Below are 25,345 nucleotides of genomic sequence, written 5' to 3'. Positions count from 1 at the left end.
AATGGCGAGGGTATGACAGGGACAGCTGGCTCAGTTTTCAGTGTGAAAACACCCCCTCGGTGGACCAAACACAACGACACTGACCTTTCTTCGGGGGGAACCAGGGATGTGCCTTTGACTGAATTAGCCATAAAGACGTCTTGCTATGACTTTTGTTCCCCACGAAAGCAAAGAAATATTGCGTTTAATATGAGAAGTACTGTTCACAGCTTTTCCGTGCCCCTTAAGAAATATTACAGTGCTGATTTACTGGCCTTCTACCGAGTTGGCCCCAAGGGCGGCTGGGGGTGGTGGAGTGGGGACGGTGCAGTGAGGACAGTGAAGGAGGAGGCGGAGTCAGAGCGCTAAAGTGCCTGTTTCCAAAGTTCTCTCTTTGCAACAGCAAATTTATCAATCTTTTCATCTGACAATACTTTGAAATATATCATTGTCATCTAGAGTTGTTTGATAGATTATCTGCAGGCACACAGCCTTTTTCAAGGTCAAGTTGAAGATTCTTGTTTGCTGTTTAACTGGGTTGTTTCAAAACTCAGAACAATGCCTGCCTGTTAAATTTTCACTTGTTCTCATGGGGCATTCGAAAGCAAGTTTTCCTATTGACCGGATCTCTGGACATTTCATCCTCTTGAGCTAAATTCAGCAAACAAGGCTTAGGAATGAAATCAACAGAAGAATAAATGAGATTTAATCTTAGCATTTGCAAATGCTAGAGACCTTAAGTGGTCTTTCATATCTACTCAAAGTGTGTACTAATTTTTGTCTGCATGTTGCAGGCTGGTTATGGCCAAACACATCTCAACTTTGACTTTATTCCAGTGGGAAGCAGCGAATACACTCCCCTAAAGCAGAAAGGCAAAGAAATTGTGGCCACTCTTGTTTTTGCCAGTGCATAACCTATTGTTCTAAAGGCATTTTAAAATAAAGTCAGCTGCTTCTAAGTCATTATGTTTTATAGACATATTTATTTCTATTTTTTAGTGGAAAGACTGGCTTCACAGTTTTCTCTATATCTGCGATGATTGTTTTTTTTTTATTCAACTAACTTTTATTTACCTTGCAATAATGTTCTGGACCAATGTGATAAATTACAGATATGCAAATTTCTTTCAATGGTGTTGTAAGTGTGTCTAGCTGGAGCTGAATAACTCCTTGCAAGTCAGTCTGTGCGCGCTCAGGACCCCAGGGAGCTGATCAAAGCACCCATTCTCTTTCATCCCTGGTATTCTCCTCCAAACTATTTCGATACAATATGTTTCCATGATGCACTTAATGTGCTAGGGACATAGAACTCATTACAACCTAGCTAGTTCTGCGGACCTCTTTGTTCCGCGGCAGAAAGTCAAAGAAAAAAGGAAAAGCGCTGCCAGTTGCCAGCTTTCTGAAATGCTAAAGCATGCGTCATTTTTCACCAGGTCTCGTCTTGATATCCTCAAAAGACAAACTATGAAACCGGCCTCAGCCCTTTCTGGCATTAATTACACTGCTGTCCAGCCGATCTGTTTTTCCTATTATATGCATTTCTCAGCAGGGATTTTTTTTTTTTTTTGCAAGACTAATGCAGCTGCAAGTTAAACTATGAATGCATTTTCATTGCTATGGGAAAAAAATAAGTAAAAAGGATGCAAAACATACAGCAAAACTTTTGAAGGGCTTCTGATGGACAACAGATATAGGGCAGGACCTGGGTGATTTGCAATTTCTCCCAACCTGAAATTGGCTGAGAGCCTCAGAAATTTCCAATATTTCCAGGGTTCTGTGGAGACCTTTATTGTGCCATTTGAAACTTTGCTTTGGTACCCAGATAAATCTTGAAGGTTCAAGTTTCTGTTAAAGTGCTGAAATGAAGCAGTTTGATATTGCACCCAACCAGGAGGCTGCTTCCAAGGAATTTCTGTCCAGGACGATGGCACAGAGGATACAAATTTTATTTCATTTCCTCTGTTTCTTGTAGGGTTGATTGGTTGGTGGAAATGGCTGGCAGCCAGTTCTGGGAAAGATTCCAGACCTGACTCCGATTAACCCTCTCTGGTGAAACTCTGCTGGAAACCAACTCACCAGCAATTGCCATTAATCTACTTACTAATTAAGCCAATTCATTTCTAAAGGAGAAAAATTCCTTTCTTTAGCCAAACTGATGGGAGGAAATTTGAAAGAAGCGCCAAACTGTGTAACTGTAATTCAGCCAAGGACTGCTAAAACAAGGTGTTGATATATAGCAGCAGATTTAAAACAAGTTTCTAGGGCAACACTCCTTTGGAGACAGCGGCATATAGTGCATAGTAGATGAAGCTCGAACAATGCTCCACAGCGCTGTACCATCCTGTGTACTTGCGTTGAAAATAACACGTCTCTCTCCAATTAAATCGTGCTCCTTTTACGCACAAATAAATCGCCTCTGCAGCTTTCTTTTGAACTAAAGTATATCAGCTTCATGTGACAACTACCACAAATATATTTCTTGAGACTTAATAAATAACTTTAGAATTCTGTAATCCAGAGCCTACGATTCAGATACAGGCTCTTAACAAGGCCTTACTTGTAGTTAGGGGAATAGAAAGAACCAAGTTGGATATTACGCATGGAAGAAAAGCAAACCCGCCTTTTGGCAAATGGTGTCTGGCATTCCAGCAGAATCTTGGTTTGCATCCTTACCAGGAAGCAAAACTCCAAAGAGTTTCCCTACTTATTAAAGAATTTCTGACAGTCTTTAAGATGCGGCTAGGTGCCCCGTGCCAAGGTAAGATAAGAATGAATCTTCCTTGAGGAAATGTACGATCTCCCTCTAGTCTTTATGACCCACCTTCATGGGGACTAGTTATTGGGCGAGGAGACAGCAAATTAGATTGATGTTTTTGGTATAGAAAGACTGGATGAATTAGAGAGGGAGTCAAACTTTTTAATTAAAGTCCGTTCCTTCCCACTCTTAGACGCCTGGACTCTTCTGAGTCCCGGGAGCACCTGAATGGATGTGGTCGCCCTGCAGGGTCGGTGTGCCCTGCTCACCCAGCACCAGTCAGCGCTTTCCTTAAAGGCGTGGAAAGGAGCGCGCACAAGGCGCGCATTGAGTCTATTCCAGCACAGTGCTGGTTAATGTACATAATCCGGAGAGATTAAACAATTAGTTTAGAAAATTCTTGGAGATAGTATCCTTTGAGAGGGAGGCACCTTACACCAGGATGGTGTGGCCCCATCTGCGCAGTCCAGGCTTCTGCTCAGTTAATCAACAGTCTCCGCGGGGCTGCTCTGGCGCATGGATGCTTCCTCCAAGGACTCTTCTTTTGGGGATTCCGACAACTTCCCTAAACATGAAGAAAGGTGGACAGACATAAACTTCGTTTTACTTACCATACACAAACCACTCCCCACTCTTCCCCCATAGCATTTTGCATCATCTTTTTAGTGGGTGCTCCCAGCCCTGGCCCTAGCTGGGAGCCTCTTCAGGAACCTGGAAGGGAGGTGGTGAAGGAGGTAGGGCAGGCAGGCAGATTATCCTTGGCCTTCTAGACAGCGTGTGCCAGCCAAGCTTTGCTCTGAGACAGTCTGGAGCTCTCCAGCAGCCCCAGACTGCAGGAATAGTCTTAGATGCCCCTGATAAAGGCCGGTACTCAACATTCTACTGAAGCCATTGTAACAGGGATTTGATTTTTCCAAGATTTAAATTTCCATTTGCTTTGCAATCTTTCTTCCATGTGAAACAGAAAATTATGAGTGAGAAGGAAAGAAAACCACATTGGCCCTGGGCTCTGAAACTGGGGAATGGGAAGATGTCCCCACCCCCAACCTCAACAGTTTGGGCTCTCTGCCCTGTGGGGAGGAACATTTACCTGGTGCGTAAATTGTGAGGAAAGCGTTGGGGGTCTGAGACAGGAAAGCCACAACATGGGATGTGATGTTCCAGCTTTGAAGGGGAACAAAGGCCCTGGGCTAATCCCACTGAAAGCTGGGAGCGTGGAGAAGGCAACAAAGCATTGCAGCCTGCGGTCACCGGTAGGTGTCAATGTGGACACTTACAGCCAGGCAATGGGAGAGGGGAACACAGAGGAGCCAGGCTGTCATTCCAAGGCTTAACATAAACAAAGATAAAAACGTGACAACCTCGGATTTCAATGGTTGGGAGGTTCAAAGTGGAGTGCTCCAGAGCCTATCTGGGTCAAGTCTTTTCTGCAGAAGGGCCTTTCTTTTTCTAGTCGAGTATCAACCAGGGAAGCCCCAAGGGCCTTTTCCCAAGGTAACTTTTCTTACTCAAAGCTTTCTTTCAAGTAATGTCCAATACTACGCACTGCCATAAAGATACGGAGCTTGTGAGATGCCTGGAAATAGCAAAAAGGGCATTGTTTTCTGCACCCCAGAAACTCCAGGAGGCTTCATTCAGTCCTTATGAACTTGAACAGGCTACCTAAACTTTCTGGATAAGCTTCGTGTATTCTTTTGCATATTTAATGAAAAGAAATGAAATTCCCTTTTATAAAACTATGCATACATGTAGATGAGTCAACGGGTTCCATAATTTAGAAAAGTACTCATCTTACAAAGAAGTTCTGGTAGTGCAATGTTGAAGGAATAGTGGAAACTTGCTAGAGTTAAATATACTGGAGATTTTAGTCTATTAGAAATCAGCAGACAAGCAATTTACCAACAAATAAATCTCCTGAACAATCTGGGAAGGATGATTAAGAATCTTCTACTAATACAACTCATTAACAAAGATTATCTTAGAAAATCAATAAATGAACATAAATTATGTTTATATGAATAACTCAGAAACATTGCTTTTTAAAAAATTCTATCACTAAAACCAAAATACAAGTTAAAAAAATCATAATGTAACAAAATTCTGATTTGCTTTAGTTGAAGTAAGTCTCCTAAATAATTTAAAAAAGGATGTAAATATCCTTAAAAGACTAATGACATTTCACAGGTAATGCAATTTAGAAAGAAACACTTCCATGTTTTCTTTTCCAACAATGTGCATTTTTGTAAACTGCTATAAATTGCAATTCAAAAGCACTGATCTCGCCATCCCCAATCATTTTTTATACTGATCAAATGAATGCAGATACTCCCATTTGGGAGGGGCGACATGACATTTCACTTGGCAGTTCTAAACAGGTCACAGACCTTTCACAGACCCTAAGGCAGTGGGAGGGAGCTCTTTACTAAACCGTGTAACCAAATCAAACCAATGGTTACCCCTTTTCAAAACCAATGGAATGGTTTGCACAATGCTATTCACATAGCAGTACAGAAACTGAAAGGATGGTCATCCAATGGAAATTTCTTTCCTTTTGTTTAAACTTGCAGAGCTCAAAAAGTAATACTTGAGGGAAAACAATTACATGTGCTATGATAAAAATAATAAACAATACATATGCATTTTTGTTGGCACCACAGGGCTCAGCTGTAACTGTTCATTTGTATGTATATATATGCACATGTATGTATGTATATGCATGTATATTTATTGAAGATGTTGCTTTGTTTGAGACCTTCGGCACAAAGACACAACAATGCTGCCCTGGAGATGACCTATTGCTTTCAAGTTGCTTGAACACATCAGAATTTCCATTGTTAGGGTTGATTAATTGAAACTGATAAGTTACCATGAATAAAGATTGTTTTTCTGTTTAATGTGGTGGGCTTGATTTGGTAAATGCCTCATTCATGTAGCTTTGCAGTGCAGCATATGGGTAAAAGTCATTCAGTATCACAAACATACACCATTTATTATGCTTGTATGGGCACAGCCAAAGCCCTTTCTATTTTAATGACAAAGTTTCAATGAAAAATTTCATTTAAAGAGTCACTAGTTACATGAAGTGTGATTTTGTAATTTATTCTTTGAGTTTCCAGCTCTGACTTTCTGTGGATAATTTAAAATATATAATATTTTAATCTAGTTTTAAAAAGGTATATCTCTCCAAGTTATGCCCCAGCATTAGTCATTGGAAAAAAAGCAGAATCTACCTTAAATGTTAGCAGACACACATGAAGAGAAAGCACTGTCATCTGATGCCACCTCTGTGCCATACACTTGATAAAGTTACTACAAATGTTTCATTGTGAGGTCGCCAATTATAGCTCACACTGCCCAGTTTACAAGAAAATGCAAAGGAGCTTGTTTGGTGAATAACATGCCAACTTCTTAAAGGCTTTTTTTTTGTCTTAATGAATGAAGTCAGAAGACAACATTTTGAAAATAATTTAGGGACTATCACATGAAAAATCCCAGTGGACTTATTAATGTTTTCACCATTTAATTACTGTGAACTTCCTTTACTGGAAAGCTGATGTCACTTTGAAAAGTGTTAACTACATTAAAAGTGGTCACGAATATTTACCAATAAAGGGAAGGTTGGTAATTTTGTAATGATGCTGTACAAAACTTTTATTTTCTGCCTTTTCATTTAGGTTGCTCAGGTAGTAATGAAAAATACGAAAGACATGCTAATGAACAAACGAATCGACTGTACTAAACCATCAAAGAGATAGTTACCGTATTCAACCTTTAATGTCTCATCAAATAAATTCTCTGGTCATTCATGTCCATGAAACAGTTCAAGTTCATCCAACATTTCTCAATTAAATTAGATGGGTGATTTCAGTTCAGCCCTTCTGGAGAGTAATAAACCACATCGGTCACAGTTGACCACAGTTAGCATGTGTTTAATAAAGGGCTGGATGTCCATTGGAAAGCTAATCAGTACACCGGCACTTGTAAAATTCCCTCCTGCATTTTGAAGTGATAATCTGTATCTAATTTTTAAAGAAAAATTTACTTTCCTTTCACTCTTCTGAGGCCAATTTCTTTTCTGGACCTGAATAGAGATCATTGGTGAAACGGGACCAAATAGCTGTGGTATGTGTACAACAAAAACCCACCTCTTTGTAGAACATAACAAATTATGCAATGTTCACAGATGTGCTTCACATTGTGCCTTTTGTGAGAAAATGAAGGCCCAAGTCTATTCCCCACCCCCCTCTTTATGAAAGACCGGGCTGCCAATGCAATCTGTTCTAATCCTAGAGAAAAATAAACACTCTTAATATGGAAGCTTTAGGTAGTTGTCTCTAAAAGGATTTTCATTTGAACGTTTGGTCTATGCAATTTTTGCATATATGAATTTGAAGTTACAAGTAGCTATTTTTTCTTATGAACAGGTGAACAACTTGGAACCTAAGGATTGAAATGTTAACTGCTCCTGTAACTCACCTGTAACACACCTTGACATCTGCATATTTAGGGGAAATGCTGTTATCACACAGTTTCATGCTTGAATTTATAGGTTCCCAAAGAAATGCAGTAATATTTCAGTCATGGTTTTAAAAACATACACACTGAAAATATTTAAAATTTTGTTTCCGTATCTTGGTTTCTGATTATTCTTATGGGAAAAGTGGTTATATATTATTATTAATATATAAAAATCGCTATATCCTCAGTGCCTCGCCTAAGGCTTTGCTTAGGTATTCATAAAGACTGTGGAATGAATGAGTGAATGGATTAACAAACAGAAGGTAAAACCTAGAAGGCTAAGTAGTGTGTTCCACTTATTACCCACAGCCTTTGCAGTTCCCTCACACATTGACTCTGGTCTTGGCTCTGTGACTTGCTCTGGCTAATGGGACAAGAACAAATGTGACCCCAGCAGAGACTTGAACAATCCTGTGCATTGGAGCCTGCTCTCTTGCTGTTCTGGAGAACCCTGAGACCATCATGAAAGCAAGCCTGACTTAGCTTACTTGATAATGAGAGACATGAGGTCTGGTTACCCCTGTCACCCCAGCAGACAGCCGGCATAAGGCCATCAATGACCAGCTGAACACAGAAGCTCAGCGAGACCAGGCAGAAGACCCACCACCTAGATGAAGGCATGTGGGCAGGAACATGTCCTTGGGACAGCATGAAACAGCAGGGAACTGCAAGTCATTTGTGACCACTAGGTTAGAAAGCTCACATAAGGGAGAGGCAGGGGTTATGAATGGTCTTGTAGGCTAAACTGAAGAACTTGATTTTATCTTGAAAGCCATAGAGATCTGCTGAAGGATTCAGCAGGAAATAACTGTGAAAAAGTGAAGCGAAATATAAAATCCTTAGCAACCTCAACACTGAAGACACAGAGCTGGGGCAAAATTGATCAACCAGGAGAGACTGAGAAGGGCACTCTGAATAGGAGGAGGAGAACCAGGACAGGTTGATGTCTTGGAAGTCAAGAGGAGAGCGTTTTGAGAATTAAGGTGAAGGATACAACGTTTCAGTTACGTGAGATGAATAAATTCTGAAGATCTAATGTACAGCAGAGTAACTATAGTTAACAATACTGTATTGTATACTTGAAATTCGCTAAGAGGGTAGGTAGCTCTTAAGTGTTCTCATCATAAAAGGAGGAGGAGAGAGAAGGATGAAGGAAAAAGAAAGGGAGAGGAAGAAAATGGTGAAATTATAAATATGCCAGTTAGCTTGTCTGTGGTGATCATTTCACTTAAGTATAAATAATTTTTATTTGTCAATTATATCTCAATAGAGCTATTCACAAAACATTTAAGGGGCCAGGCACAGTGGCTCACGCCTGTAATCCCAGCACTTTGGGAGGCCGAGGCATGTGGATTGCTTGAGCTCAGGAGCCCGAGATCAGCCTGGGCAACATGGCGAAACCTTGTCTCTACCAAAAATTCAAAAACTTACTGGGTGTGGTGGTGCACACCTGTGGTCCCAGCTACTTGGGAGGCTGAAGTGGGAGGATCACTTTAGCCCAGGAGGTGGAGGTTGCAGTGAGCCGAGATTGCGCCACTGCACTCCAGCTTGGGCAATACAGCCAGATCTTGGCAAAAAAAAAAAAAAAAAAAAAAATTAAGGAATGCTTAGCAGTAACAAAATCCTGGGGTGAGGTCAAGTGAGATGAGGACTAGAAATTGTATTTGCCATTTGACAGATTCTGGTGACCCAGTGGATGGCAGTGCCAGAGGGCAATGAAGCCAGGAGGAAAGTGGAGGAAACTGGAGCCAGAGAAGGGTAGCAAGCAGGTTCTGATTTCCCTCAGGCAGGTTCACATCAAAGGGAAGGGGGGCAGAGGGCAGCTGCTTGCAGACGAAGCAAATGAGAGAGTAAGAAAAGGAGGCATGGGCATGTTTATGGAAGAGAGTACTGGACATGGTGGTGTTCTCCAGGACAAATAGGGATATTGTGAGACCATAACCTAAGTTCATGAAATCAGGAGTCTAAATGAAGTTAACCTCAGACTCAGTTTTTTTTTTTTCCTTTTCGAGGCGAAATCTTGCCCTGTCACGTAGGCTGGAATGCTGTGGTGTGATCTTGACTCACTGTAACCTCTACCGCCTGGGTTCAAGTGATCCACCCACCTCAGCTTCCCAAGTAGCTGGGACCACAGACGCCTGCCACCATGCCTGGCTAATTTTTGTATTTTTAGTAGAGATGGGGTTTCACCATGTTGGACAGGCTGGTCTTGAACTCCTGGCCTCAAGTGATCCACCCAGCTCGGCCTCCCAAAGTGTTGGGAGGATTACAGGTGTGAGCCACCATGACTGGCCTCAGACTCAGTTTTATCAAACATATATAGATCACTTGCTAATGGCCAGGAAAGTGGCAGGCACACTTATATACAAGCCTTGTCACATTTGATTCCTTAATGCTAGAACATATGTTGAAGCTTGAAAGAAGTAGCTTTCTAACTGATCAAGGGAACGTATCTCTTTTACGGTGGGCACTGAATGGCAGAACTCCTTACCTAAGTCTTAATAGAAACTGAAAACGTACTGCCACTGAACTCATTTGGAATAGTGGGTATCAATTATTTGATGTGATGCCATAGAAGTTATTAAATCGTCACCTTGTATTTGCTTGCTAGAGCTGCCATAACAAAGTAGCACAAACTGGGTGGCTGAAACCAACAGAAATGAATTGTCTCACAGTTCCGGAGGCTAGAAGTTCAAAATCAAGGTGTCCAAAATTTGTAGGGCCATGCCTTCCCCTGAGACCCTGGGTGGAATCCTTCCTTGCCTCCTCCTAGCTTCAGGTCATGGCCACCAATCCTTGTCATTCCTTGGCCTGTGGTTGCATCACTCCAATCTCTGTCTCTGCCATCACATGGTGTCTCCCTGTGAGTCTCTGTCTTCACAGGATGTGTTCCTCTTTGACACTAGTTATACTGAATTGAGTTTACCTAGAAGACCTTGGCTTAACTACATCTGCAGAGACTCTACTTCTAAATAAGATTACATTCATAAGAGCCTGGGGTTAAAGTCTCAACATATTTTTGTGAGGTGGTGTGTGTGTATGGGAGGGATCACAATTCAACAATTCAAAAGCATTGTAACACATGCTTTTCCAGAGAAGGCAACTTACTGCCTAGGTCACAGACAGGATACACAAGGAAAAGACTTCTACAAAGATAAAACTGAGACTTTAAAAGTGTTCTTTAAAAAAATGACTGATACTTAATGTATGCTTTCAATACATGGGATAACAATAACTGTGCAGTTGTTTACAAAGGTAAAGTGTTCTTAAAATACATAAAATAAGGTAGAAATCAAATGAAGGTTCTTTCATCCAGAACATGAAGAGAACTGATTTGAACCCGTAGGATTTTTTTGGTGGGGGAAGAAGAGAGAACAATGGTATAGTGAATTCATGATTTAGGACTCCATATGGGCCTGATAGATAAAATTTAAAAGAAAACAAAAGACACACTGGGAGAACAAGATAAACATGTCTCTTGTAATGAAATGTGAAGTAACGAGCCAGCCTATTAGGAATTGAATTGTGTCTCCCTAAAGATGCTGAAGTCCTAACCTCCAGTACCTATAAATGTGAGCTTATTTAGAAATAGGGTCTTTGCAGATGACCAAATTAAGATGAAGTCATTAGGGTGGACCTTAACCCAATATGTCTGTGTCCTTATAAAAAGAAGGAATTTGAAAGTAGAGAGGTAGATAGAGGGAAGGCAATGCGAAGACACAGGGAGAATGTCGTCTACAAGTAAAGGAAACTCAGGGCTACCAGAAGCTAGGAGACAGTCACGGGACAGATTCTCCCTTGCAGTCCTCAGAATAAACAAACTTCGCCTTGGTTGCAGACTTCCAGCCTCCAGAACTGTGAGAATATTAATTTCTGTGGTTGAAGCCACCTGGTTTGTGGTAGTTTGTTATGGCAGCCTTAATGAAGGAATACATAGCCCAAACCACAGGTCTCTTTGTTTCGGTTGCAGAAACCCATCCTGATGGTCAAGAATAAAGCTTGTATTTGGTAACAGAAGCTAAATGTGCTTCATGCTGTGTGGAAGAACAAATTCACTCTTGAAGGCAGAAGCTTTAATGAAAGAAAGTTGAGAAACAACAACAACAACAACAACAACAACAACAACAACAACAAGTTTTTAACCTGGGCTATGGCTTTGTAGTAAGCTATGAGCCTGGGAAGGTTAGAGGGCACAGACTCACTTCATGCAGAGGAACTGAGCTAGACCACCTGCTGGCTTGGAGTCTTCAGGACCCTTCATGTCACAGCAAAGTAGGCACCCCAAAACTTATAAGAACTGGCTGTAAACTGGGAGTGAGAGAGGCACAAGAAGCAGTCACAGAATTATATTCAGGAAATACTGAATTGAGAGGGAGAGAGAGACAGACAGACTTGACCATGCAAACCTAAGTTCCAAAATAAACAGGATAGAACCCTAGGCAAGACAAAAGCAAGATAAGCTGTCAGAACATGAATTCACTCCAGGTAAATTTAAGTTGATGAAACAGTATGACAAAGATTTTAAAACTTATGCTTAGTATGTTCAAAGAGCTCATGTTTAATGATAACTATCATAAAAAGGGAAAAACAAATTATGATACAAGATAGTCCAGAGTAAAACAAGAACAGTGGCTTTGAAAAAGAACCAATTAAAATTTCTGGAAATAAAAGAGTCACTAAAATTAAACACTAAAACATGGGATAAACTGGCATAGCTGAAGAGAGAATTTGAAAGTTGGAAGGTACTATTAAAGAATTCACCCATACGCACAACCAAGAAAAATTAGAAAACGTAGATTGGAGGCATGGAAAACAGATTGAGAGGTGCTTCAGAAGAAATATAGAAGCATAGAAAATGTACAAGAAATATTTGAAAAGGTAGTAGCTGAGAAATTTCTAGAAGTAAAGAAATACATGAATCATCAGATCCAAATTTCATCATGAATACTGACAAAGATAAATACATCATTGAATACATTGAACACTATAAAGAAAACATTAAATAACTACAAATGATTGGAAAATTGACACCAGACTTCTTATAATCCCAAGTAGAGGCTCAATGGTGATGATACAATAAGAAAATGTGGAGGAAAGAATAACTGCCAACCTAGAATTTCAGGCCTTGCTAAATTACCATCAAGAGTGAGGTAAAATTTAAGGCAAACAGAATTTACCATAAACAGGCCCTCACAAAGCAAATTATTGAAGTAATGATACTTCTAAACATACACATATATTAAAACATAAGCATATATAAACATATACAATAAAAGAAAAGAAACACAGCTTTCAGCTTTCAAATCAGCACGGGGGAAACAATAAAATACAGAAAATGTTATCAACCTAAAAGAAAGCAAGAAAGAATAGAAAGTAAAGGAAAATATCAGAAAATACAAAGATAAGGTAATAAAAATAAGTCCAAATATATCAATAATCACAACTGTAAACAATAAACTCTCCTGTTAAAAAGTAGCTATTATCAAAGAGAACTAAAAGAAAAAAGGTATCATTTTAAGTTGCTTAAAAGAGAAAATCCAATATAAAGAATCATAAAAATATTGAAAAAAATGAAAAAAATACAATGCAAATATTACTAATACAAAAACTATTATAATGTTATTGATATAAGATACAATAGAATTTAAGATATCAAAGACATTCCTGCCTCAGCCTCCTGAGTCGCTGGGATTACAGGCGTGTACCACCATACCCGGCCACACCAGGGTTAAAGAGGCCAGTGCATGCGACAATCCACGAGAAAAAATATGACAAATTAGGAAGCATTTAACATAGCCTTAAAATGTATAACAAAAAACTGACAGAATTACTAAGAGAAACTGATCAATCTTCAGTCATAGAGAGATGTTTTTATATTTCTCTTTCAGAAAACATAAGAGATTACGCATACAATAAATTAGACGAATAAAGAATGTCTGAACTGCCAAATTAATAAGATGAGCTAATAGAAAGGTTACAAGGAACTTAGGAGTCATTAATTAAAGGTAAAGCAATCTCAACAAAGCATATTTAAAACTCTCTGTGTTAAAGAGACGATCATGATGGAATAAAATATTTAGAGTCAAGCAACAGTGAAAGTGCTGTCAAAATTTACCGGATGCAACGAAAGCATTTTTAGAGTCATAAAGGCATTTATTAATATGTAATAAAAATGAGTAAGCTAGAGGAAAAAACAGAAATATCTTTTAAAATAGAAGGAAACAGCAGAGAAACACAAAATCCAACAACCAAAAAAAAAGTAGAGCAAATTAATAAACCAAAAATTAACACTTTAGGAAAGACTAAAAATTATGTAACACTTTGACAGTATTAAGAACAAACATATGGTAAATACATAAAACAACATCAGGGAGAGGCTGGGTGCAGTGGCTCAAGCCTGTAATCCCAGCACTTTGAGAGGCTGAGGTGGGCGGATCACTTGATGTCAGGAGTTTGAGACCAGCCTGGACAATATGGCGAAACCTTGTCTCTACTAAAAATATAAAAATTAGCCGGGCATGGTGGCACACACCTGTAATCCCAGCTACTTGAGAGGCTGAGGCAGGAGAGTCACTTGAACCTGGGAGGCGGAGATTGCAGTGAGCTGAGATCTCGCCACTGTACGCATACAATACAACAGACCAAGACTGGCCAACAGACCAAGACTCTGTCTCAGAAAAAAGAAAACATCAGGGGCAGAAAAGGGGCATAATTACAGATATTTTAGAATTAATGAGAGAATACAATGAACAAGTTTATTTCAATGTATTTGAAAACCTAGATCAAATGGATTGCCTAGAAAAAATGTTGGTGCAATTGACTCAATAAAAAAAAAAAGAACACTAACAGCTATTAAAGAAACTAAATTTGTATTCGAAAATATCTCTCACCTTCACAAAGGACACTAGGTCCAGTTTGACAAATTTTTCACACCATCAAAGAAGAGATATCTTTTTTTTTTTTTTTTTTTTTTTTTTTTTTTTTTTTTTTGAGACAGAGTCTCACTCTGTTGCCCAGGCTAGAGTGCAGTGGCATGATCACAGCTCACTGCAGCCTCTGCCTCCTGAGTTCAAGCAATTCTCCTGCCTCAGCCTCCTGAGTAGCTGGGATTACAGGTGTGCACCACCACACCCAGCTAATTTTTGTATTTTTAGTAGAGACAGGGTTTCAACATGTTGGTCAGTCTGGTCTCAAACTCCTGACCTCATGATCCACCTGCCTCTGTCTCCCAAAGTGCTGGGATTACAGGCCTGAGTCACCACGCTCAGCTGAGATACCTATTATATACTAACTTTAATCATATGAAAGAAGAGGTAGAAGAATCTAATCCTTCCTACTGAGTCGAGTATAGCCTTTATATCCAAACTAGATAATGGGAATTCAGGGGAAAAAATTATAGACCAAACTCAGAAGAAAAATTCTACATAAAAGACCAGAAAATTAAAATTAATTATAAACACAAAAGTTAAGAAATATAAGTATAATTTAACATGAGAAAATGTATTAATATATTTCAACATTAACAGATAAAAGGAGAATGATCACAATTATCAGCTTAATAGGTAAAGGGGGGAAAACCAGGTAAAGCTTAGCCATCAATTTGTTATAAAAACTTTCAGCGCCTGCTACAGAAGAGAACTTTAGTGACATGATTAAAGAATAGCTATGACAAACCTACAATAAACATCATACTTCATGATGACACTTTAGAAATTATCCTATTAGAGACAGAAACCAAAAAAGGATGCCACCGACTGCTCTATTACAATACTGGAAATTCTAGCCAGTGCATTAAGAAAAGAAAAAAAAAAGTACATACAAGAGACAAGTCTTTCAAATTATAGATGATGTGATTGTCCAAATATAAATAAGAAAATTTTCAGCTATAAGGCCCATAGAGTTCAGCAAGTTTGTTAAACATAAGATCAAAAGCATAAAAATAGTCAATAATAATAGACACTTAGAATGATCATAGAAAAATGATTCCTTTCATAGTAGCAACAAAAAGTATAATTTACTTATAAGTGACTCAGGAATAAATTCAATAAAAGACATGTAGACCTTTTATGAAGACAGTGTAAAACATAATTTTAAAATATACAGGAGGCTCCAAATCAATGGAAAGTTGTGATGTATTCATAGCTGGAAGGATTCAATATCATAAAAATGTTAATTCTCCCAGATCAATCTTTATATCAAAACACCAACAGTCTTTTCATGGAACTTGAGTAGAAAAGACAAGGAGGTAATTTGCACAGAATGAAGATCCTAGGAAAAGCTCCTACCAACACGGAGACTTGGCATATGTCAGAGGTAGCATTACAAAAGGGAAGGGGGCAGGAAAGGGAGGATAAATGATGATATGATAATCAGCTATTCTATTGCAACAAAAGACTCCAAAACTACATCATCTACAAAAATTAATTCTGTGTGGCAATTCCTCAAGGATTTGGAACTAGAAATACCATTTGACCCAGCAATCCTATTACTCGGTATATACCCAAAGGATTATAAATCATTCTACTATAAACATACGCACATGTACGTTTATTGCAGCACTATTCACAACAGCAAAGACTTGGAACCAACCCAAATGTCCATCAATAATAGACTGGATAAAGAAAATGTGGCTCATATATACCATGGAGTACTATGCAGCCATAAAAAAGAATGAGTTCATGTCCTTTGCAGGGACACAGATGAAGCTGGAAACCATCATTCTCAGCAAACTAACACAGGAACAGAAAATCAAACACCACATGTTCTCACTCATAAGTGGGAGTTGAACAATGAGAACACATGGACACAGGGAGGGGAACATCACACACAGGGGCCTGTCAGGGGGTGGGGGGCTTGGGGATGGATAGCATTAGGAGAAGTACCTAATGTAGGTGATGGGCTGATGGGTACAGAAAACCACCATGGCACATGTATACCTATGTGACAAAACTGCACATTTTGCACATGTACCCCAGAACTTAAAGTATAATAAAAAAAATTAATTCTGGTGCTTTCAAAGGCCTAAGTGTGAAAATCAAATTGGTAATAGTTTTAGAAGACAATGTGGGATTGTTTCTATAAGCTCAGAGTAGGAGATTTTTTTTCTAGGAAAGGTAATCAAAGAACAATTCATAAATTAAAATATTAAAATATTACTACATAAAACTTTTAAAATTTGATTCAACTAGACATCAAAAGCAAAGTTAAAAGACATGCCACAGACAGGAAGAAGATATTTATGAAGTGTGAAACTAACAAAGAGATAATGTTCAGAATGTATAGACTCCTATAAAAAAGAACCACCCAATTATAGAAAAATCATCTACTTCTAGCACCAAGTAATTCATAGAAGAGGAAACTAAAATGGCTAATAAACATATAAAAATTATTCTTATTAGTTATCAGGGAATTTCAAAAAAAGAATAAAATGCAATTTCACATCCTTCAGAACAGCAAAAATTAAAAATATGGCAACTCCAAGTGTGAGTAGGAAAATGGAACAATACAAACTCATAACCTACTGATATGTTTGTAAAGTAGTGTAACCATTTATTAGCATATTCTGACACTATCTAGTAAAGTTACTAGAACTCAGCAGCTCCTCTTCTAGGTATTTAGTGAACCTCTTGCTATGTACACTATGAGAAATAGCAGCTATTTGTGAATCTAATAAACTGAAAATCTTCTGAATTCCCATCAATGGCAGAATGAATATGTTGTAGAATATTCATATTACACAATGGAATACACTATACAGCAGGTAAAATAAATGAACTCAAGCTACATACAGCAAAATACTGTACATAAATTTCAAAAACATTTATAGGTAAAAATTAAGAACACATACTTCCACCATCATGGATATAATGTTTGAAAACATGTCAAATGATGTTATAAATTGTTTGTACATGTATACATATGAGAGTGTGTGTGTGTGTGTAGTGATATAAAATATGTATGATTGACAAGCTCTATAATCAAGGCAGTGGTTACCTCTGGGTAGAGAAGGAGGAATTGTATCAACTCAGTCTTCACTGTCTTACTTTTATGACTCAAGCATGGCAAAATCTAATAGAGCCAGGTAATGTTCAACATATAATTCTCTGTATTCCATGAATATCTGAAATATTTCCTAATAAAAAATTTCTACATTAATTATGTCTATAAATAAAATTATGTCATCGTTTTTGGATCAACTCTAGCTTACATTTGTGTAGAATTTAATAGTGGACAAAATACTTCCTTTCTGTAACGTCCTTTTTCCCATGTGATTGTTTATTTGAAGATGGGGAACTTTGATTAAAGAAGTTGAACAAGCCAGGAACGCGATAAGCTAAAGACTGAAACCCAGTGACATTTGCAGAAGTCGACGCTTCATAAATACCACTCTTCTGATCTCAGTTTATTCCTTCAATTTCCAAACTGGGGGTTCCAGCAGCTGAGAGGAATATTAATATGACACCTTTCATATACAAAGATGCCATGTCAAACTCAGTTAAGGGTACCCTCGGTAAGCCCATAGATTTGCATGAATCCATGTGTAATATCCTGTAACATTGTGCCAGCAGACTCATTCCTAAATTAAAAAGTTAATACCCACTCATCGCTGTACTAATTAAACCCTTTCTCAGTATTTTGCTACTACCCTAATGGCTTATATGGTTTATAATGCCTCTTAAATGACCATAATATCAGCCTGCAACCAGGCAGCAAGGTTTGGGATGAAATCATTGTCACAGGGTAGAGACGCTGCTGGAATCCAACTCATGGCTTAACCGGACTAACGACACACACCAGAAACATTCTTGTCTCCTGCCTTGTGCTTTAGAGAGCTTCAAGCACTAGGTGTGGGTGTGATAAGGAATGTGATCAGTGGTATTTATTAAATGAAATATTGTCTATGTATGCTTAAAAACATCACTAGACTGAAATAAGACAGTCCACCAAATTAATAAAGGACATTTTAATATGTATTAGTCTAACCTTTTTTCTACTAAATTTTTATGATCTTGCAAATTCAAAGTAATTACCTGCCTATTTATTTCAAAGATTAACACTGTATTTTCAAAGCATATGGGTTGCCTTCCCTTTTCATTTCTAACATTTTTCAATCCCAATCTGACCTGGGGACAGAGCCTGAGTTAGAGAGAGAGCCTCTTTTTTTGTCTTCACTTTTCTAATGCAGTTGGTCATCCTAACCAATTTCTATACCATTGGGAATTCACTGTATTTGGAAGGAAAAATTGAGAGACAGGCTGCTGATCTTCCAGGTTTTTATTTGTTTGTTTGTTTTGAGACAGGGTCTTTGTTGCCCAGGCTGAAGTGCAGTGGCACCATCATGGCTCACTGCAGCCTCCACCTCCCTGGGCTCAGGTGATCTTCCCACCTCAGCTTCCCTAGTAGCTGGGACTATGGGTGCACATCACTACACCAGCCTTTTTTTTTCTTTTTTTCTTTTTTCTTTTTTTTTTTTGTAGAGACGGGGCTTCCCCATGTTGCTCAGGTCGTTCTCAAACTCCTGAGCACAACAGATCCACCTGCCTTGGCCTCCCAAAGTATTGGGATTACAGGTGTGAGCCGCCACGCCCAGCCCCAGGTTTTAATTTATCATCTAGTATGCTAAAAGTATATGTCTCAAGTATTAATAGAAAATATCTCTAAATGTATAAAAAGCAAGGGAAATTCCCAGGAAAAGGTCGTTGAGAATTAGCTCAATTCTCAAAGACAAAGATGACATGCACAACCTTGAAATATAAAATTTGAATAATAGGTAACTGATGGCAATAAGGAAAGTAATGGAAAAGTTGGTGGCAGTGACATTAACATTTACAGACCCTGTAATACATTATATTTAGTAAATCAGGTTAGTCCTGGTACTTAACTCACAATTCATTGATTAACTCTTCCTAACATTTTTATGGCCATCAATTCTATGTGAAATATACTGTTTGGATATACATTGTAATATTAAAAAATATGCACTTGAATATGAATCTGAAAACCTTAACAAATTATATCAATTATAGCTGACAATCTAGAAACAATATATAAACCAATGCTAACACTTATGCCTGAACCTTCTTTTTATTTCTTATCTAACTTCCAATTTCTTACATGATTTTGAAACTTGTTTTTGTATTTAAAACAACAGGGACAACTGAACTTCACTTTCAAACAATATTCATTTTTATAAATCAGTGCAGAATACACTTATTGAAAATACATCTTGGGTCCAAAGCTTCAAAGAGTAAAAAGGAAGATTTTAAATTATATCTAATACATTACGATTGTTCTGTCTTTTAAAATCCTTTTCAGATCACCCCTGGATGTTTCTTCCCTAGAAGTCTCAGAGAATTAACAACACAATGTAATCTAGGTTTAAATTTGGGTTTCTCCTGTGTTTCAGATACTGATGTTTGAGCTTTCTCTTCCTGACAAGCCACTTAAAGAGTCACTGTTACTTTGAGGTTTTATCTATAAGATTCGTGTCTTTTGGGCTCATTAAGAACATTTCCAAAGATTACAATGTCAATAGCACCTAATTACTGGACTGTGAGAAAGGTCTTCTTGAGTACATAAAATCTGTGGCAGTGCACAGTACACAATAGGTAGCTCAGATCCCACACTTTATCACAAGTAAGTAGCAAACAAATTAATAATGTTACCTGTGCTCTCTTGGATAATTACTACTGCATAAAAACTGCTTTGAAATGTTGCAGATAGTATTGTACCTCATTTTCTTAATCCCCTTAGAGTAACAAGGATTTATTTGTCTCTTAAACTTTCTATGTTGCATGCACCACTTGACTTTCTCGTTCTGTTTAGAATTTTTAGAACTTGCAACATAACAAAAAGTCATTTTCAACTGGTCTAGGAAGGACATATCACCTGATATGACATTGTTTTAAATTAAATTTTATATTTTACTTTACTCTTTTCAAAATATATACTGTATGTTTTGATACTATTGCTAGATTTTATTTTTTACTTATGCCTGGTAGAAAATCAGCTATTACAGAAGCTGAGGAGACTGGGCACAGTGGCTCATGCCTGTAATCACCAGCACTTTGAAAGGGTATGTATGGCAGCAGGATAGCTTGAGCCCAGGAGTTTGAGACCAGTCTGGGCAACATAGTGAGACCCTGTCTCTACAAAAAATAAAGAAATTAGCTTGATGTGGTGGTGTGTGCCTGTAGTTCCAGCTACTACTCAGAAGGCTGAGGCAGAAGGATCACCTGGGCCCAGGAGATTGAGACTGCCGTGAGCTATGACTGGACCACTGCACTCTAGCCTGGATGACAGAGCAATACCCCATCTCAAGAGGAAAAAAAAAAAAGCAGTAGAGATTAGCTGTTTTAATTTATTAGCCTACTGTTTAGGGCATCATTACTTTCATGGGGGGATTAAAATACAGATTTGCAAGGCTTTAGTTTGGGATTATACTATGAACAGCTCAAGAGGACAGGCAGAGAGAAGAATTAGCTAGGCATGTCACATATATGATCTCATTTCATCCTCATAACAAACCTAAGAGGTGGGGTTGCCATGTCTGTTTTACACAACAGGGAGCACTAAGACGAAGGCACCAGTGAGTAAGTAGTCACCTGAGCTTGGAAGCAGTCTGTCAGCCTCCGAAGTCCAGGTTCTCTCTGTTACACCATGGATTTTCCCCACTGTGTTTTGCTGCAAATGAGATATTTTCTGTGTTGTCATGCATGAATCTTGGGGCAGGTGAAAATAATTGAGTGGGGATTAGCAGGTACCCTTAGCCTACACTGGATTTGAATCCAGCTGCTCCACTTATTTGCAATATAAACCTACCAGTTTACAAACCTCTCTGTATTCAATGGTCTTATCTGTAAAATGGGGGAAAGCAAGAGTACCTATCTCAGGGTTTTTGTGAGGATTACAGTAAAATGTGAAAGGCATTTAGAAAATTACATATATCCACTGAATGCTAGTTATATGCAATTTCACAAAGTGTTTTGTGGTGTGAAAGTATAGCCTAAGAAGCTCAACCTTTGATGCCAACACTGAGGATTCTGTAACAGAAAGGATAACTTTCCACAGGATATTTTAAATATTCCTATCCTATTTACATATTTAAAAATGGAATGGATTTTAACTTTAAAGTGTTCAGTTTGGGATCTGTTACCAAACAGGTTATAGTAACCCCTTATATTTTATGTACCTGCCTTAGTCCATTCTCACACTGCTATAAAGAACTACCGGAGACTGGCTAACTCATGGAGAAAAGAGGTTTAGTTGACTTAGTTTCACAGACTTAACAGGAAGCATGGCTAGGAGGCCTCAGGAAACTTACAATCATGGCGGAAGGGGAAGTAAGCACGTCTTACAATGGAGGAACAGGAGAGAGAGAGACAGCGAAGTGCTACACACTTTTAAACCATCAGATCTCATGAGAACTTACTATCATGAGAACAGCATGGGGGAAATCAGCCCCCTAATCCAATCACCTCCCACCAGGCCCCTTCTCCAATTCGACATAAGATTTGGGCAGAGACACAAATCCAAACCATATCAATACCTAATACCTCTTTAATAGATATTTTTGAATTAGTGCTTGAAAGCATTAATAATGTATTAAATTATTTCCTGGGAGTCTGAAGAGGGTACTCAACCTTGTAAAGTACTTTGGGAGCTTGGAATAACTTGTTTGGTGAAGATTAGCCATAATCTTAGCTAATTTGGCCCTTTTATTAGCAATAATCGCACCTCAGATAAACCTTATTGACTGCAATATTGCCACTGTGCAAAGCTATTTTGGTCCTTTAAATGTCCAGCCTGAAAGCCATCTGCAAGGCATTACCACTAAAGATCGTGCTTTCTAAAGAGAAGATTCATTTACTCCCCAAATTAGAAAATCAGTAATTCAGCTTTCTTCTTAACATTCATTTAGTTGTTTTATTCAGTAAAATAGGAAATTTATTTCTAGTAAATTTTGGATTAACTGGAACCAATTAACAAGAAATTTTTGTTAACTGGATTATTTCCCAAAACTATCTTTAGAGGGAAGAACATTACATGTCAAAGCTGTATCTGAGATTGAATACGAGGAAATTTCATGGTTATGTCCACAGGCTTCTGGTGTGAGCATTTTATCTTATGCCTCCTCTATAATGCTGATTAATATTCAGAATGATGAGTCTTATAGCACACTGTAAAATTATGGATCATTAAACATATTTATATTCAATTTTATTAGTAAGGCAAAAACGTGAGCTAATAGATTTTAGGAGGATTTTCAGTAGACAAGAGTGGCAGTAACTCTACATTTCGCATTTTCAGGGCTTAGAAAAGGGAGTGACAGTGTTTGTTTCAGTGGGGCTGCCTTATGTGTCATGTGGCCATCAAAATTTATTTGTGTCACTTCAAGGGGACCTTTGCAAAATGGTTTTCTTGGCTAGGGAAAGTCAGTTTTCAATGCAAAATCCTCAACTGAATTTTTAGGGACTGGAATTCTATGGTCAATTAAACTTCCTAACTAAAATTGCAGGCCATAAATGAATTAATATAGAAGTAGAAAACCAAACACCACATGTTCTCACTTATAAGAGCTAAACATTGGGTACACAGGGACATAAAGATGGGAATAACAGACACCGGGGTCTCCAAAAGGAGGGAGGGAGGGAGGCAAGGGTGGAAAAACTTCCTATCCCATACAACTAATTACTAGTTCACTAATTGGGTGATGAATTCCATCAAAGCCCAAACCTCAGCATCATGCAATACATCTACACAGCAAATCTGCACATGTACACCTGGAATCTAAAGTTAAAAAAAATTTCAAGCCAACTAAATTCATTAATCCATATGTTTACATAAAATGTGAGTACACTAAGATGCTTTAGAAATAATTTCAGACTGGGCAACATGACAAAACCACCAATCAACCAAACAAACAAAAATCAGCTGGGCATGGTGGTATGCACCTGTTGTCCCAACTACTCAGGAGGGTGAGACAGCCAGGTTGCCCAGGCTGGTCTAAAGCTCCTGGACTCAAGCATCCCAAAGTGCTGGGATTACAGGTGTGAGCCTCCAGGCCCAGTCTACTCTTCTTGTAATTATTAAGTTGGAAAAAAACAGAAATTTAACAGGAGCTTCAGGTTTGTTGGCAGTTTAACTTAAAAAAAGAAATGAGATTCCAACTAAGGCAGTGTCTGGTTTTGAAGTAAAACTAATTTTTTTTTTTTTTTTTTTTTTAATTTAAAGACAGGGTCTCACTCTGTCACCCAGGCTGGAGTACAGTGGCATGATCTTGGCTCACTGCAGCCTTGACCTCCTGGGCTCAAGCAAATCCTCAGCCTCCTGAGTAGCTGGGACTACAGGTGCATGCCACCACGCCTGGATAATTTTTGTTTTTGTTTTTTTTATTGTAGAGGTAGAGTCTTAGATGTTGCCTAGGCTGATCTCAAACTCCTGGTTTCAAGTGATCCTCCCTCAGCCTCCAAAAGTGCTAGTATTACAGGCAAGAGCCATTGGGACTTGCATAGACTGATTTTCAATTAGCAGTGATCAGTAGTCAGAAGTATATATTAGTATTCTTTTATTCAGTTTATCTGTGCAATAATTTTATAAATCGGCTGAAAAAAGTCATGCATTCGCCCAGAATACCAAATACCTCAGGGTACAAAAGAAAAGTAAAGTTAATCTAGACTAAGTAGCCATTCTGGTGTGAACTTCATTTCCAACAAAAAAGATTCTTACCTTTTGGTGAAAGTTGAAGGGATGCCTGATCACTGACTACATCCACATGCTTACTGTCTATCTGTAAGTGAACCAAAAATTTTCATTACTTAAGTTGAATAATATTAACTCAGTAAATATTTGAGAGAGAGAAATAAGCTACTTACTGAAGATGTACAATGACTTGAAGAGGATGTCCCTGTTACGGTTGTTCTAGATTGCACTAATAAGGGTTTTACTTTCTGAAAGACACAAAAGGTATGTGCTGTGTTATCAGGAGGAAATAATAGTCAAATCAAATGGATGTTAATGTTCTCTAGCCTTTAGTTGACCAAGATATGGAAACTATGCTTGTCACTTATTTGCTCAAATATGGCTGGGAAAATCCTTTTCTTTATTCCAATGGGATAGAGTCTCTTTCTTCTTCAGCCCACTTTGAAAGAAAATTTAAGAAAACTATTTTCCTTAGTATCTCTTCTGACTCTACTTCCTTTTGGTTGTCCCTACAATTGAGACTTACTACTGGCAACTGTTTGGAAGCCACAAGGGCGTCCCCACCACCTCCTAGTTACTAGAAGCTACAGCAATGGTGTCCTAATTCCCAAGTTAAAGAAAAGTTTCCTGAAATTAAAGGAAGCATATACTTCTAGAAATGATGTATTATGAGATCTAGATGAAAATCTCCTTAAGCCTTTTGGCTGGGACAATGGAGTATAAGAATATATGGATTCAAGGAAATGTAGACAAATGACTCTGGAAATGAATAGGCTGAAATGAAATGCAAAGGACTTTTGGATGTGGTATGGAAAGACTACTTGTGAATAAAACACAGACATAGAACTTAAATACAAATAAGACTTTCATTTCTTATACTTTTCAATGTTGCTGTAAGCTGATGAAAAAAGCAGGGGCCAGGCAAGGTGGCTCACACCTGTAATCCCAGCATTTTGGGAGGTCGAGGTGGGAGGATCGTTTGAGTCCAGGAGTTTGAGACCAGACTGGGTAACATGGCAAAACCTCATCTCTACAAAAACTACAAAAGTTAGCCAGGTGTGGTGGCACATGCCTGTAGTCCCAGTTACTTGAGGGGCTAGGGGAGCTGAGGCGGGAGAATGACTTGAACCCAAGAGGTCGAGGCTGCAGTGAGCAGTGATTGTGCCACTGCACTCTAGCCTGGGTGAAAGAGTAAGACCTTGTCTCAAAAATAAATAAATAAATAAAGCAAGCAGGCAAATAGGAATACTCAGGTCCTAGACCAAGAGAAGATGGAAACCCAGGACTTCCACCCTGGAGCTCTCATTCACTTTGAAGGCATTTGCCAAACTTACTGAATATGTGCATGAGTTGTCAAAGGTTCCTATGACTTGGGAGGACAGGATACAACTC

General features: G+C 38.4%; 1 protein-coding gene across 2 annotated transcripts in view; it reads right to left on the bottom strand.

The window, feature by feature from the left end:
- The window catches only part of CUNH10orf67 (chromosome unknown C10orf67 homolog), a 139,460-nt gene that overhangs the window by 3,069 nt on the left and 111,046 nt on the right, over positions 1-25,345 (bottom strand). The window contains exons 15-17 of one of the 2 annotated variants that reach the window (XM_017867437.1): positions 24,127-24,201; positions 23,981-24,041; positions 3,171-3,299 (exon numbers count right to left, since the gene is read on the bottom strand). In XM_017867437.1, coding sequence (XP_017722926.1) covers positions 3,217-3,299; positions 23,981-24,041; positions 24,127-24,201 — 219 coding nt within the window. In that variant the 3' untranslated portion in view covers positions 3,171-3,216. Of the gene's footprint in view, positions 1-2,875; positions 3,300-23,980; positions 24,042-24,126; positions 24,202-25,345 lie in introns of those variants that run through there. The other variant, XM_017867438.1, reaches the window with a different exon arrangement.

This window comes from Rhinopithecus bieti, unplaced genomic scaffold (assembly GCF_001698545.2).
Source record: "Rhinopithecus bieti isolate Rb0 unplaced genomic scaffold, ASM169854v2 scaffold_3041, whole genome shotgun sequence".
Classification (NCBI taxonomy): Eukaryota; Metazoa; Chordata; class Mammalia; order Primates; family Cercopithecidae; genus Rhinopithecus; species Rhinopithecus bieti.
The sequence above is the reverse complement of the archived record's forward strand: the minus strand, read 5'-3'. Positions and strand labels throughout refer to the sequence as shown.